We start from the raw sequence: 16,377 nt of genomic DNA, 5'->3' as shown, positions 1-16,377 counted from the left end.
GATGCCCAGTCTTTCAATTTCCTAAGGTCTTCCTGCAATATTTCACAATCCACAGCCGTTCTATAAACGGCACCCAACTCAGAGCACCGTGTATAGAATAGTGCTCAGGGCAGGTTTTTGGTGCCCGATTTAGTGAATCTAGTCCATAACTTTTAAAATTGCCTCCAGTGTTATAGCTGCAAACTTCTGAGTTGTCATCACTCTGGTTTGGTGTGAATTTCTCTCCTCTGCTCTCCAGCCCAACAATCACGCACATGTAGCAATGACAACAGTTGAGTACCTAGGTTGAGTTTATTTGTCTAATATTCTTTTATAGTTGAGCTTCTTTTTCTTTACCAGCCAAAGATGTAAGTATCCAAATCATTACACAAAAGATCAAAATGGAAATTCACTCACAGCACTCATATGCCTACAGCCCTACACATTAAACTGTAGCTACGAGTGGAGGACAGACTTTTGCATTCCACATAAGGTGGAGGCAGAAAAGGTAAATACGCCTTCAGTGTACTGTCACTGCCAAAGAAAGCAAACACAATATGAAGGATTAATTGAAAAGGAATGGGGAACAAATCAGATCACGCATCTATATGGCTGTATGATGCAACTGCACCTTGTGCCATTCTGGTCACCCCATCTTTAAACTAAGGTAGAACTAGGAAAGGTTCAGACTAGAGCAACAAATGATAAAGGGAATGGAACAGCTCTCTTATGAAGAAAGGCTAGGTGGGTTAGGACTCTTCAGCTTGGAAAATAGTCAGCTGAGAGGATATGATGGACGTTAGTAAAATCACAAGTGGGGTAGAAATCCAAAGACAAGGTGTCATGATGTGGAGTTGTAGGGAGGAAAGTACAAAGGAACATGAGAAAATTCTTCTTTATGGAGAAGGGGATGGATAACCATCTGTATTATTTCTGTAACTGTGCACTTTTCAACTGTAGGGACAGATGTACTAAAGGGGGTTTCCCATTTAGGGGATAATTCTGCAAAAGGGTGTCTTCATTTAGGAGCCATGTAGGGGGGGGGGGGAGCCTATTCTGTATGGATACTTGGGTGCCCAGGTGACCATATAGAGGGGCATTTTGATATGATATTTAAATCTGACTTTGGACATTTTGCTCAAAACATCTCAGATTCAAGTAGCGAAAATAGTGATTTTTAGAACAGAAAAATGTTTCGCTTTTTGTTTTGAAAATGGCTATTTATGGAATGTTTTTTGTGCTCAGTGCGTCTATCTTTTTTGGACCATTTCTGAAAAAAAAAAAAAGTTCAAGTGCAAAATGTACAAAGTCAAGCCATTGGGATGTAGGAGGAGCCAGCATTCTTAGTAGACTGGCCACACAGACATCCCAGCAGAGCAGTGGGGCACCCTAGGGGGCGCTGCAGTTAACTTCACATGAAAGGTCCCAAGTACACATATCACTTTTTCTCCCCTTATCTTGTCCTCCAAAATCCACCAAAAACCCAGTGTACCCAAATGAACACCACTACAATAGCCCTTAGACTGTAGGTGTCACCTATATGTGAGTACGGTGGGTTTTTGATGAGTTTTGGAGGGCTCACACTGTCCACCACGAGTGTCACATTTAGAGTAGGATATGGGCCTGGGTCCCTTTCTCTACAGTGCACAGCACAGACCATTAGGCGACTCCAGGGACCTGCTTACTGCTCTAATAAGACTGGCTATAACATATGAAGCTGTCATAGAGGCTGTTTCTTTCACATCCTTGGGGGTGAGAGGGGGTCATGCCTTAATCCCTTCAGTGGTCATTTAGAGCACCTTTTTCTGACTTAGTCGTGATGAAGACAGGTCTAGACCAAAACATTTAAATTGTAGCCCCGGATGTTTTTGATGTGTTCCATTATGACAGAAAAATGTCCAATGAACGCTCAAATCCCGCCCCAACCCTTGACTCCCTCCATTGTGATTTGAATTACTGTCGATGGACTCCATAGCAAAATGTTTAGAAGATGATTTTGAAAGTAGTGATTTGAACATTTTGGCCAGCAAAACAGCCAAATGCCACTTAATGCCACTTTTTGAACGTTTTTCTCTTTTGAAAATGAGCCCCATAAAATATTAGATACCCCCATTTACACTTGCCATAAGCCTGGCATTGAGGGTAGTTTTATAAGACAGTGCCTATGTGAAAGGTGCAAAATGGGCCTAATTTAAGCTTATTTAATAAAAGTTACATAAGTACCCAGAACCAGCCCCAACAGAGTTCAGATTTACACATACAAATTATACCATTGTTGGAGTGGGTGTGAATTTACTACTACTACTACTACTATTTAGCATTTCTATAGCGCTACAAGGCGTACGCAGCGCTGCACAAACATAGAAGAAAGACAGTCCCTGCTCAAAGAGCTTACAATCTAATAGACAAAAAAAAAAAATTTAAGTAAGCAAATCAAATCAATTAATGTGAATGGGAAGGAAGAGAGGAGGGTAGGTGGAGGCGAGTGGTTACGAGTCAAAAGCAATGTTGAAGAGGTGGGCTTTCAGTCTAGATTTAAAGGTGGCCAAGGATGGGGCAAGACGTAGGGGCTCAGGAAGTTTATTCCAGGTGTAGGGTGCAGCGAGACAGAAGGCGCGAAGTCTGGAGTTGGCAGTAGTGGAGAAGGGAACAGATAAGAAGGATTTATCCATGGAGCGGAGTGCACGGGAAGGGGTGTAGGGAAGGACGAGTGTGGAGAGATACTGGGGAGCAGCAGAGTGAGTACATTTATAGGTTAGTAGAAGAAGTTTGAACAGGATGCGAAAACGGATAGGGAGCCAGTGAAGGGTCTTGAGGAGAGGGGTAGTATGAGTAAAGCGACATGTGTACATGCATATTTTGTAAAATATGCACATACATTGCACGTCTCCAAACTATGCCCCAGGGACACCTATCCATGGTCCAGGGGTGGATTGACAGTGATCTGGGCCCTTGGACAATAGGAGTCATGGGCCCCTAACTTTTCACCTATCAAAAGTGATTAAATTAGAGAGAAGCTAGGGGAGAGTAGGCCCCCTAGTGTTGTGGACTCTTGGGCTCTACCTTACTGTTCATAATCTGTTTGAAACTGAAGTATGATCTTTTGGTGTGTATAATTATGTTTTCTTATATGGCTACAGAAACCAGCTTAACACATGGAAAACCCTTTATAAAATGACTCCCATAAAGTATGTAGACTCTTTGCACTGCATTTTCATTATTGCAGGAAGGTCACTAATAATTCAGTGTGCGCAGCCAGAGAAAGGACATCAAATCAGTGGCAGAAGTTCAAACTATTCACCTTCAAGCAATAGTTCTGGAAAAGACCCGCAGAGTGGGGAAGTCCACCTCTGAAGATCTGGAAGCAGCTGCAAGTGAGCCCACTCTTCCTCAGGTCCCTCCTTGGACAGAATTTACAGTAGTACATTGAACATCAACCAGGCCAGACTGTGAGAAAACATCTATTATGAGGAGAGGATAAAAGAGGGCAGTCAATCTCGGTCCTTGAGGGCCACAGCCTAGTTGGGTTTTCAAACTTTCCACAATGAATATGCATGAGTTTGAGTTGCATATATTTCTTCCATTGTAGTTCTCATGCACATTCATTGTGGAAATCTTGAAAATCTAACTGGGTTGCGGCCCTCGAGGACCATGGTTGCCCACCCCTGGGATAAAAGAATGGGGACAGTCAGTTCAGAAAACAGGGTAAGAGAGGTGGCAGTAGGTGAATGGCCGGCTTAAGGGGTGGCAAACAGGGCAATAGCCCTGGGCCCCCATACAATAGGGGGCCCCAAACCTGCCTCAAGCTAAAGGAGGCATAGGCTGAAGACCAGTTTTTGGGCTCTCTCCTTGGTTTCTGCCCTGGGCCACTGAATGTCTAACACCAGCCCTGAGTAGGTGGTATGAAAAGCTACAAGGGCTCTAGCTGAGCAGTCTGAGAATGCTACCAGTAATGTCAATTATATTTATAGCTAAATACTTGGTGGGTTCTGTAGTGTATTAGATTTCACAGCTTTTCTACTTTTTAGTCTCTCCATTCTTATCTCCAGGGCAGTCTTCTCACTGTGTGTCTCTTTTCTTTATCTTTCTCATTTTTCTTCCCATTTCTCCAACTTCAGTCAGGGGGCTTTTCCCTAGATTAATTCAGGATTGCAAAATCAGAGAAAAATAGGAACCGTGTCACTAGTAATTAACAGGAACTGTCTGACAGCTCACAGGTCTGCCAGTGAGAAGGAAGGTTCAAAACTAGAAGAGGGAGGGAATTAATTCCGATTTAATAATAATAGAGAAAGGGTGGAGCTCAGAAACCAGTTAAATTGCATTGTCCCTAAACATCACTCAGTCATGGATCTGTTAATGACCTGCCAGCAGAAAACTCTATCAGCTTTTCCATTTCATTTTGGTGTAACTGGAAGTGCAGCCATGACAATCGGGAGACCAACAGCAGGTTCCTACAAGGTAAACAATGATCACCCAGAGAGGGACACTCTTCTCAGCTGATCCGTGTGATATGCTTGTGATCTTTGCTTTCCTGCTGTCAAACCTGAAATTTCTGTCTTCCTGTTTCAAGCAGACAGGTGCGAATATTGGGAGGATAAATCAAAATATTCATAATACTATGTGCAAAAAATGAGTGGATTATCCAAATACAGTTTTAAAAAAACAGAAAATAGTTCACATTGGATTTGCAATATAAAGTAGCAGTACTTTATCCTTTATAGATCTTTATCTTTGGGATGTTGTGTTTGATTACATAATCTGATAGGACTTTCTTTCTTTCTTTCTTTCTTTGGATTTATTTACTGCCTTTTTGAAGGAATTCACTTAAGACACTGAACAGAAAGAATAAATCAAACATGAGCAATAGACAATAGACAATTACAGCAGTAAAAATATTCAAATAACAGTACAAAGTATGGCATAGTATACTACTTACAATGTCAACACAATATGTAATAGAACATTTTAATTGACAATGTAGGGTATAAGCAAAGATGGAACATATAGGTAAGAGAGTAAGAGGCGTTAGAAAATAAGGTGACTAAATTAAAGAAAGTTGCACATTCTTGGCACATGATGGAGAATTTCTGATTGATTACATATATATTTTAAAAATCTGTGTTTAAAATCTAATAAAATTATCTTGGTGTTTATGGTTATACTGCCAGTGTAATGCTTATAGACTGATGGCAGTGGTATGAGACACCTAAGGTATTTCTGTACATCTTTTTTTTCTTGGCTTTTTTTTTGGGGGGGGGGGGGTAGAATTCTGGTTCTTTTGCAGTGGTTCTTTACATTTTAACGATTGTAAAAAATTCATATTTATTTGGAAAGTTCAGTCACATGTTTTATATAGCTGTCAGAGGTAGCCCTGTCCCCCAGCGCCAAACTCTATCCCCTTTACCCCAATAAATTCCCACCCCCTTTCTGCCGCTAACCCACCCTCTTCCCCTCCTGAATTCATCTACCTTTCCATGGAGTCCACAGACACCAATATAGGCAAAAGGGATCCCAACTCACTCTTCTCCTTTGCTGGTACACTAGATTAAGGTTTTCGGTAACAGTTTGATTTTAAGATGGATGGAATGCTTTATTCAGCATTTATGATGTGTTAAGATGTTAACATTGCCTGGTAAATATGTTCTTAACAGTCTATATTTTATATTTTAAGAGAACAATCTGAGAACGAGATCTATGTGTGGCTTGGCACTGTTGAGGAAATTTTGACACAGGGAGGGTTGAGATTCTATGGTGAATGAGCTTCTTGCACTTGGTTTTTGAGAGAGTGGATTGCTAACTCTGCTAGTTCTAGACAAAGCAGATCTTTCAAGCAATATATGAATGGTGCCATCTGCATAAATGTTTTATTTAAAAAATTTCCATAAGTTGAATGGATAATGTCGGATTTATAAGTGATTATATACACCTAATTTTCCATCCAAAAAGGGGACGGTGCCACTTAGATGTCTAATATATTCATCTAAGTGGTGATATTCCACTGTGAAACATGTAAACTAGATAAAATCGGAAAACATCTAAAGCTAAAATGTTTCAAATGATACATTCTCCATGCAGCTGAATAATGACATCACTGCGTGGATAATATGCTCCTTGTCCATGCAGATATTCTGTCTGGGTAGGGATATTTCTGCTTGTGGAGTCTTCTCTTTCGATAGAGGTACCTTCTGTCCACAGGGTTATTCTCTGTCTTAGAGGTTTTCAACTCAGTCCTTGGGACACACCCAGCCAGTCCTGAAATCCCCGACTGGCTAGGTATGTTCCAGGGAAGCTCTCTGCTTTTTATTAATGGCCATTATTAGTATTGCTGTTAGGAATGTGCTTGTCTATGGGAAAATCAGTCAGAGCAAGGTGTATGGTAGCAACTGAAAAATAATTATTCAGATATGTAAAAGGTGGAAATTCAATGCCAGTATTTATTTATTTGTAGCATTTGTATCCCACATTTTCCCACCTATTTGCAGGCTCAATGTGGTTTACATTGTTCCGTAATGGTGATCACCAATTCCGGAAAGAGAAATACATACATATATGTTTGCACCACAGAGAAGCATGAATTAATTTATGCTGGTTGTCAAATTAATATCCTAGGATTCCATTAGTACTATAAATAATTTTGACTCTGCTTCAATGCAACATTCTAATAAAATGCTTGTATTGAAGAATGTATGAGACAAACATGACAGTGCATTTTTTTGTACAGAAGAGGTGAGATAATGGCCAAAAACCTGGGAAGACACCATCATTCAATATGCATAACTAAGTTTACATGCATGGAACAATGGCATTTTTCAGGAAGTTGCCTAGTGACAAAATGTACAGGTACATCTGAACCCCTGTTCCTTTAGCCAGCCAGAAGCCATTCCTGCCTGGTTAAATAGCACTGAATATTGGGGTGTGGGGGGAAGTGTTTATTTCAGGAGGATTTAGCACAGTAGAATCCTGGATCATCTGTATTTGAATTTAATTTGCTATTCAGCCGACTACGAATAATGTATTCGGGGCCAAATCAAATACAAATATTCAGTACAGTCCTAACAACTGTAACGCAGCTTGCTAACTACCCTCTAAAGAATTTTCTTTCTCCGCCATTTGCTTATACTGATGCTAATCTCGGCTCAGACTGTCTCTAAAATGCAGCATTTGCATCTGCTGAAGAATTCTTATCATTTTCATGACAATGGTCCTTTAATTTTGGCCAGTTCTTTGAAAATCCGCACACCAACTAGACCTTTGAGATCTAGTGGCAAATTATTTCTAGAAGTTCCTTCTTTTGACAGGTCAGATTAGATGTGTATCATTCTTCTATTTTTTATGTTGAAGGACCTGTTCTCTGGAAGGCTGTACCTGAAGTTTTGTGCAAAACGTGCTCTATTCAACAATTTAGAAAATACCTAAAGGCTCAGATGTTTACACAAGCTTTTGTTAATAATTAAAGATTGTTGTTAGTTTTGTTTTTGATTTTTATTTTATTTCTAGTATTTTATGTTATGTCTTGTCCAGTGTGTTTATTTATTTATTTATTTATTGCATTTGTATCCCACATTTTCCCACCTATTTGCAGGCTCAATGTGGCTTACATAACTTTGTTATGACATTAACATTCCAGGATATCAGATACATTTAGTAATGTGCAGAGATTGAGTAAGGGAAGAAAGAAGGAAGTGGTTAGGCGGGTAAGTATAGAAGGTAGACTTTCATGGCTGATGGGTTGGTAAAGTGGATTAGTAGAGCTATTGGTTCTCTTTGTAGGCCTTGTTGAAGAAGTATGTCTTCAGAGATTTGCGAAAGTTATTTATATCGTCAATTGATTTCAAGTCTGTAGGTAATGCATTCCATAGCTGCGTGCTCGTGTAAGAGAAGGTGGTGGCATGCATCAGCTTGTATTTTAGTCCTTTACAGCTGGGGTAGTGCAAATTGAGAAATTTGCGGGATGTTCTTGTGGCGTTTCTGGGAGGTAGGTCTACGAGGTTTAGCATATAGATAGGGGCGTCTGCGTGAATGATTTTGTGTACAATCATGCAAATCTTGAACGCAATGCGTTCCTGAAGTGGGAGCCAGTGAAGTTTCTCTCTTAGGGGTTTTGCGCTTTCATATTTGGTTTTTCCAAATATGAGTCTGGTGGCAGTATTCTGGGCTATTTGGAGTTTTTTGATAGTCTGTTCTTTGCAGCCAGCATATAGTGCGTTGCAATAATCCAGATGGCTTATTACCATAGACTGTACCAGGGTACGGAAGATATGTCTCGGGAAGAAAGGTTTTACTCTTTTGAGTTTCCACATGGTGTGGAACATCTTTTTAGTCGTATTCTTCACATGGGTATCGAGAGTGAGGTTTCAATCTATAGTAACCCCAAGGATTTTCAAGTTTTGTGAGACAGGAAGAGAACAGTATGGTGTGGTTATGGTGGAGAAGCTTTTTGTGTTATGTTGAGAGGTGAGTACAAGACATTGTGTTTTTTCTGCTTTAAGATTTAGTTGGAATGCATCCGCCCAGGTGTGCATGATTTGGAGGCTTTGGTTGATCTTGTTGGTGATTTCATTTAGATCATGTTTAAACGGGATGTAAATTGTGACATCATCTGCATATATGTAGGGATTGAGGTTTTGATTGGCTAGAAGTTTGGCTAAAGGTATCATCATTAGGTTGAATAAGGTTGGTGAGAGGGGGGATCCTTGGGGGATTCCACATTCAGGTGTCCATGGGGGGTGATCTGTCTGCGTACGTTGTTACTTGGTATGATCTTGAAGAATAGTGTGTTATTTGTAAAGATTTTATTATGTATGTATTTTGGAAACTGCCTAGAATTGTAAGATAGTGTGGTCTGTACATTTTTGAAATAAATAAATAAATAAACACAATTTCCTTTCTTGATAGAAAATATAGGTAAATATTAAAGAAAAGATATTCAAATTCTGTATCTGTAGAGGTGCAGAAACTTGAAGTCACATCTTCTGTGCTAACTTTGAAACTTGGATATTTAACCAATCCAACAATTTGATTGCCTATGTGCAGCCGGATCCCCATTTGAGAGGGGTTGATGGTGCACATTATTTTGTTGGTGTCTGGGCTAAAATGTAAAGACCTCTTCCACCAGTTTTTTCCTACATATACCGAACAATGATAAAGGGTCCATATAGTCTCTAGACAGGCACATGCAAATCACAGTGGAAAAATAACTGAAGGAGGCTGATACAGATTAGTATTAAAATACCCATTTATTGAGCCCTACCCAAGCACACAAAAATATCCAAATGTAGAACAATGAAAACAATAAGGCATATATAGTCCATAAAAAACAAACTAAAGTGATGGCAATAAGTATGAAACGGTCTTATGGTCTCTATCCTTTGGGGTGTGCTGACAGTTCTGTTCTTCTGCATCTCACTGTTTAAACTCTCCGTTCTGATGGATAGTTTTTGCACACTCTCCACTCTTCAGTGAGGGGTTTTCAACTCCAGAGCTCCTCTGGTGGTCCCTGTTCATCTCCTTCAACTTTTAGAATGTAGAGCATGAGAAAATACCCTGGATCTTCACTCCTTTCTCTTCACTTCTACTCCAGTTTCACATTTCCATATACTCCCTTGTACTGGGACTCAGCGTCTCCTCTCACTCATCTCATTCTCAGCCTCTCTGGTCTAGACAGGAAGGATATACTCAAGGCTTGGGTCCTGCTTCCTCCACAGGCCTCTTACACTTACATCTCCGCCACTCCCAAGTTCCAATCATTTCCCTGTCCTGGACTGTAGAGTTAGCAGTGGCTTCTTATCTCCTGGAGATGGGATTTCCCCAATGATCCGTAATTTCTCCTTCTTAAGGGCACCTTGCATCCCAGGATTTAGCTGTAGCTCAGGCTTAATCCCTCTCCTCTTGCACACCTCTGCTCCTGGGGAACATGCCCCATTCCTGGTCTTTCCCTTCACTTCCACCTCTCCTTCCCCTGGTCTCTGAATTAAGGAACCAAGAACCTGAGTGAGTCCCTAGTTGGAAGACCCACCACTCTTCTCATTACATAGTTACTGGCCTTCCCCATGGAAAGGAATTAAGGAAGGAAGACCCTGGGCAACTCCTTACACTAAGTTCTTATATTTCCCTCCAAAATCTTAGGCACATCTATGGTAGGGGTTTTCCCAGAAAAATATGGCACTGCTCTGAATGAGGGACCAAGAATGTTCCTTCTGCTAGTACATAGAAATGATCATTGTGGCTTCCTGCTGCTATATAAGCAATAATGTGTACTTCATCAAAAAAATTACAGTAAATCAATATGGAATGAAATACCAGTCAACTTAGCCTTTCTATAATCACTGAAAGGATCATCTATACCATGTCCAAATTCACCTTAAGGTACTGTAGGTAAATGTCTGGAATTATGTAAGAGCAACTCGTACTAATAAATGTGTGCCACTGGAGCAGGCATGAAAGCAAAGCAGATTGTAGGAAGAGAATGCACTGAGAAAAACCAAGAAAGAGAGAAAGAGAAGAGTGAGACCAAAAACAAAGAGGAAGAGAGAGAGAGAGAGAGAGAGAGAGAGAGAGAGAGAGAGAAAGACTGAAAGGAAAGAATGAGACAAAGAACAAATGGGAAGAGAGAGAGAGAAGAGTAAGACCAAGAACAAAGGGGGAAAGAGAGAGAGAGATAAAGAAGGGGGGGGGGGGGGGGGGAAAGGAAGCTATGAAAAGTAAATGAAAACAAGCAAGAGAGAAGAAAAGACCTGAAATAGGTAAAAGAAAGAAATAATTTGGAAAAGCAGGCATAGAGAAATAAGACTGATGCAAGCTATGAAGTTCAGAAAACTTTTATATTGAAAAGGAAAATAAATATAACAGAAAGCCAACAAGATAATGAACTGATTTTTTTTTTTATTTTGAATGAACAGCTTATAATACTCTACTTAAAACTGTGCACATTAGTCTGAACAGGTGCACTAAATCTCTCTATACATTGCCAAACGAATTAGAGAAACACTGGACATGTAACATTAGTGCCCTGGGGTTTAGAGGCTATAATTTTACTTTGATTTCATATGCAACTCTTATTTGGAATGACAGGAGTACGATTGAAATAATAGCCACCATGCCTATTTGAAAACAGACACAGATTACACAGTTTCCTTGTTGCAACTGCCAGCTGATGTACACGTGTCGGATTTCACAACTCTCTCATTATTTCTGCCTCAAGTCTGCAGGTCTAGAAGTTCTTGTTCACAAGCCAATGCTGAGTAATCCATGGCAGTGGTATCAGTGCTCCTGTTAAATGATTCAACAGACTGATTCACATGCACATCTGAAAATTACTTGTAAAATACATTTTTGAATCAGCAGGTTCAATTAAGGTAGCCATGAAGGGACCTATTCCACCATGGGGGATGTTAATCATTTCTGGTGTATTTGGACTGGTTTATCAGTTTCATGCTGTTGATATCTGCATCAAGGCTTTTTGGATAATAGGGCCTGGGAATGTGTAATCTGAATTTGTGCTTGTCATCAGTAGACGATTGCCCATTTTGGCAGAAACTGTGCTCGAATCCAGCTAGGTCCAAAGAATTGTGGATCAGTAGGCAACAAAGATGACTCACTGGGGTGAACATCACTTCAAAAGCAGTGCATGCATAGTTAACAGAATTCTAGCACTTCCATGCATCACGGGCACCAGTAATTGGCATTTGTATGCGTAATTGGAAGGTGGTATTCTATAAAGTATGTACCAATGTCATCTAGCGCATAACTATGAGGGAGGAGGTCATGTGGGCAGAGCATGGGTGGGCCATGACCATTTCACCGTGATGCATGTAACTTACAGAATACTGTCAATTGTATGCATTACATGGTGTATTTAGATGCCCTTAACCTGTTGGTGTGTGTGAGCACGTCTAAATTAGAATTTCCCCTGTGACATTTTTTATTTTATTTACATTTGTACCCCGCACTTTCCCACTCATGGCAGGCTCAATGCGGCAGGCAATGGAGGGTTAAGTGACTTGCCTGGAGTCACAAGGAGCTGTCTGTGCCCGGAATCGAACTCTGTGCCTCAGTTCCCCAGGACCAAAGTTCACCACCCTAACCACTAGGCCACTCCTCCACTACATGTACTTTGGAGCTGGTGCAAATGCTGCCCCAGACATTGTAAAAGATATGTATAGATGTTTTTGGATATCCTTCAGCTGATTAATGAATACATGCTTTAAGGTTGCATGACTTGGTATTGTTATAGTTAAAAGCTTGATGGTTGTAATCATCTAAGCCCTCTTTGTGTAATCTAACCCAATGGCATAGCCAGAACTGATTTTTTGGTGGGGCTTGAGGTTAACTCGGGTGGGCACAAGGTAGTGTAGATGTTCATGTCACCTCCAATTCTCATCTCATTGACTTGTGGCACTGCCACTGACAGGGTGGGCAGGATTCCAAAGTGGAAGAGCCACCCACCACTCATCCAGGCCCACCTCATTGTACCATTTTTTTCTATAAAATTCAGGTTTCTGCACTGGCTGAGGCTGTAAGTACTTGGCACAGCATAGCAAAGAGGAAGAATAAATACAAGTGTCAATGAGCAGCAAGAGAGTGACACACAACTACAATGAAATGCAGTAACATTAACATCTAAGCATCTAGTTATAGCACTAAACATAATCGCAATGACATTAACATATCAATGAAATCTTACTGTATTCTCTAGACATGAGCAGAAATCAAGAAAATATGAAACCTATACATAACGAGCAGGTAAATTGTGGCTGATGTGCCACACATCAAAGAGCTGTTTATGAACCATGAAGAAGGAGGGGGTCTAGGATGACAGCACTGGGCTGAAATCCAGCAAAACCAGTGTTCACTTCCCACTTCCCCTGATGATACTTCTTGTGACCTTGAACAAGTCACTTCAATGAGTTCTAAAAACTGAACCCCACATTTTAATACTTACCCATGAGGCGTATTACCTAGGATTTCCCTCTTATCTGGACTCTAAAATTATCCCACATGTGCCCACCCATTCCCTGTGCCCTTTAGATTCCAACCGATTGGTACTTCCCCAACCTAAGGAAGCCCATTATGAATCAACTAGGCATAGTGTGTTTTTCTGTCCCCTAGACCAGTGTTTCTCAAGTCCGGTCCTGGAGCACCCCTTGCCAGTCAGGTTTTCAGGATATCCACAGTGAATATGCATGAAAGAGATTTGCATGTAATGGAGGCAGTGTATGCAAATCAAGTTCATACATATTCATTGTAGATATCCAGAAAACCTGACTGGCAAGGGGAACTCTAGGACTGGATTTGGGAAACACTGCCCTAAACTATAGAATGACCTCCCTAGTCATATACGTAATGAACAGCCTTTTGTTAAGATTAAGTCACTTTTGAAGATGCATTTTTTTCAGCTGGCTTTTTCACTCGGGGGTGGGGGGGGAACTGTTTTGTCGATGGGGGTGGCTTGGAATACTTTGGTTGCATGGCTCTTGTTGGTGTGAATGTGGTACTGTTCTGTTGTATAATGATGTTCTTTTGATTTGGTTTTAGTGTTTTTAGTTGATTGTTCACCGCTTAGATCCATTTGTTTGGTGTATGCAATCTAAAAAGTTCTAATAAACATAAGCCTCGTTGCAGCGCAGTTTCCACCAATTGTATGATGGCATCTGGGTGCCCAGATTCCATTCTAGAACACTAGAACAAACTAGCATTGGCGCACCAAAAGCATGTGCGGCCAAATATGGCATGTCAAGAGCAGGTCTAAAGGGCGCATGTAAGCATCATATAGTGTCTGATAAGGTGGGTGTGATAGTGAGAGACACGCCCATGTGGACCAAAGCTCTGCCCACACAGGTCTGCACACCATCCCCCAGATTCTATATAAGGCGGCCAAAATTCGACATGTGCCCAAGTTGCATGCGCGTTTTAATTAAGTAGTGAGCTGATAACTAACAATAATTGGGCACTAACAACCAATTATTGCAGTTAATTGGCTCCAATAATGATTTGCGTGCGCATCATACTAATTGCTGTGTTATAAAGGTCCGCGTACAAAACTTTTAGTTTGCAGCTGAAAAGGAAGCGTGACCTGGGAGGGGGATGGGAAGGTCAGGGGCGTTCACAAAAGATGTGCATAGTATTACAGAATTCATGGGATTTGCACCTAATTTACGAGCCAGGATTTACACTAGGTTTCATTTGATGCAAATCATTGCATCCAGAGTTGGGCGTGGATCCTGATACTATGCCCTAATCTATAAATGGTGCAGATTTTTTTTTTACATCCAAATTTGAGCACTTACACGCGCACTTACAGATTAGTGCTTAGGGCAAGTGCATGAATTAAGTGACAATTAAGGCTCCATTCAGATGCACTGTGATGCCTATTCACTGACGCATAGTTATAGGATTGCCCTTTCTATCTCCTGTTTATTTATTTATTTATTTGTTGTATTTGTATCCCACATTTTCCCACCTATTTGCAGGCTGAATGTAGCTTCCATTGTTTCGTCATGGCGATCGCCATTTCTGGAGTGAGAGATACAAGTGGTATTACATTAAAGATCATGATTGACGTGTAGATTAAGCAGTCAAGTTAAAGAGTACATATTCAGATTGAGGGATAAAGTGGTATTGCGTTAGAGTTCATTCGTGGTAGATTAGGCCTTGGTAGTCAAGTATAGAGAGTTAGGTTGACTTAGATGCCTATTCACTGACGCATAGTTATAGGATTGCCCTTTCTATCTCCTGTTTATTTATTTATTTATTTGTTGTATTTGTATCCCACATTTTCCCACCTATTTGCAGGCTGAATGTAGCTTCCATTGTTTCGTCATGGCGATCACCATTTCTGGAGTGAGAGATACAAGTGGTATTACATTAAAGATCATGATTGACGTGTAGATTAAGCAGTCAAGTTAAAGAGTACATATTCAGATTGAGGGATAAAGTGGTATTGCGTTAGAGTTCATTCGTGGTAGATTAGGCCTTGGTAGTCAAGTATAGAGAGTTAGGTTGACTTAGATGCCTATTCACTGACGCATAGTTATAGGATTGCCCTTTCTATCTCCTGTTGACTTGGATACCTGCTTAGATTATAAACTCTTTGGGAAATGGATTTATTATACTTGAAATCTAGTAATACCGTATATTGCCTTTGAATGGGCTACAAATTTATATGTGATTATAGCTGTACTCAGTTTTATGACCTGAATCGGTGACAGTCCCATTCTTATTTTGCAGGAAGTAGCCTCTCTCTACCTCCTCTCTGTAAGGATCATACAAGCCAAAAATATTCGGAACTCAGATTTGAGTAAGTATATGCGTACCTGAGCTTCTCTGAAGGGTGAAATCACAGAGATTGCTTTTCAAAACCTTGCATGCAGGGAAACAGCTGTTTGTATACCTGAAGTACTCTCTTGAAAATTGCCTTCTTGCATTGAAAAGGGGAAGTCTGAGGGGTGAGGGGGTAGGATGGGAAGAAGAGGAGACATCTGTTCAATATTATATTAGCTATTGCCATCTATCTCACAGTCTTGCACTGGAAAAATAACTTGAAACTACACTTTAATGAATGGTGGTCTACAGTTTGTGCTACCAGGAAATATGATGCCTTAAATGCCCTTAGACTTCACAACATACTGCATGTTGTCAGCAAGCACCCCTCCGTGCTGTCCGCTCTTGATTCACCACCTCTCCGTGCTGTCCGCTCTCCACTCAACACCTCTCCGTGTGGTCTGTGCGCAGCTTAGCACCTCTCTGTGCTGTCCTTCTTCACCCACACAATTGGGGCTAATCCATCTCCTAAGCAGAACTGCTCCTGCTCACTTGCAAAGAGTACAGTACTATTTATTCAGCAGAGTACTTTATTCCAGAGCACAACCAGTGAGAAAACAGCAGGTCCACAGTAATATAGCTGCTGGTCTCTGTGCCCCTGGCTTCCCTTCTTCCCCCACCCAACAATCCCCAATAGTTCAGAACAGTTCAGTCTTGAAACTTCACAACAACTTGAAATAAACCTTTGGATCAGTCAATTCCTCTACTCCCTTTCTCCTACTACCTAGGAGATAGAGGCATTTTCTCCACCCTCGCTTGTCAGACACCAACACTCTGACAACCTCCCACAAAATGTCCAGACTGACCTTCTTCAGGTAATTAACCTTTGTCCTGAGCAGAAGAACTCCATTTGCTCCTGCTCAGCCTCCTTCATAACATTTTCACTCTTCTCCTCCAGCTCAATCTCCTCCCACTCCATGGAGTCTTCCCCCACCCTCTCTCCCAGGTGCTGCTCCTCCACTTGATTATCCTCCATCTCCCAATCACCTCTTGACTTTTCTGCCTGCTGGGAGTGGGAGTGCTGTTTCTCATGTTCCCCCCTCCCTTGCAAGTGCTGCTGGGTTCTGTAGTTCTCTTCCT

At 41.0% G+C, this 16,377-nt stretch overlaps 1 protein-coding gene and 1 long non-coding RNA gene across 2 annotated transcripts in view; one reads left to right on the top strand and one right to left on the bottom strand.

Annotated features, from left to right (window-relative positions):
• Window positions 1-4,335: 4,335 nt before the first annotated feature.
• The window catches only part of LOC115478075 (cytosolic phospholipase A2 delta-like), a 71,169-nt gene continuing 59,127 nt past the window's right edge, over window positions 4,336-16,377 (top strand). Inside the window, exons 1-2 of the mRNA XM_030215310.1 lie at window positions 4,336-4,437; window positions 15,205-15,274. Of these exons, the coding sequence (XP_030071170.1) occupies window positions 4,336-4,437; window positions 15,205-15,274 (172 nt within the window). The remainder of the gene's footprint in view (window positions 4,438-15,204; window positions 15,275-16,377) is intronic.
• Window positions 10,947-16,377, bottom strand: part of LOC115478076 — a 39,382-nt gene continuing 33,951 nt past the window's right edge. Inside the window, exon 3 of the long non-coding RNA XR_003943430.1 lies at window positions 10,947-11,247. This is a non-coding gene — a long non-coding RNA (uncharacterized LOC115478076). The remainder of the gene's footprint in view (window positions 11,248-16,377) is intronic.

Source organism: Microcaecilia unicolor, chromosome 9 (assembly GCF_901765095.1).
Source record: "Microcaecilia unicolor chromosome 9, aMicUni1.1, whole genome shotgun sequence".
In the NCBI taxonomy this organism is placed as follows: Eukaryota; Metazoa; Chordata; class Amphibia; order Gymnophiona; family Siphonopidae; genus Microcaecilia; species Microcaecilia unicolor.
Note: the sequence above shows the minus strand (reverse complement) of the source record. Positions and strands in the feature narration are given on the sequence as shown.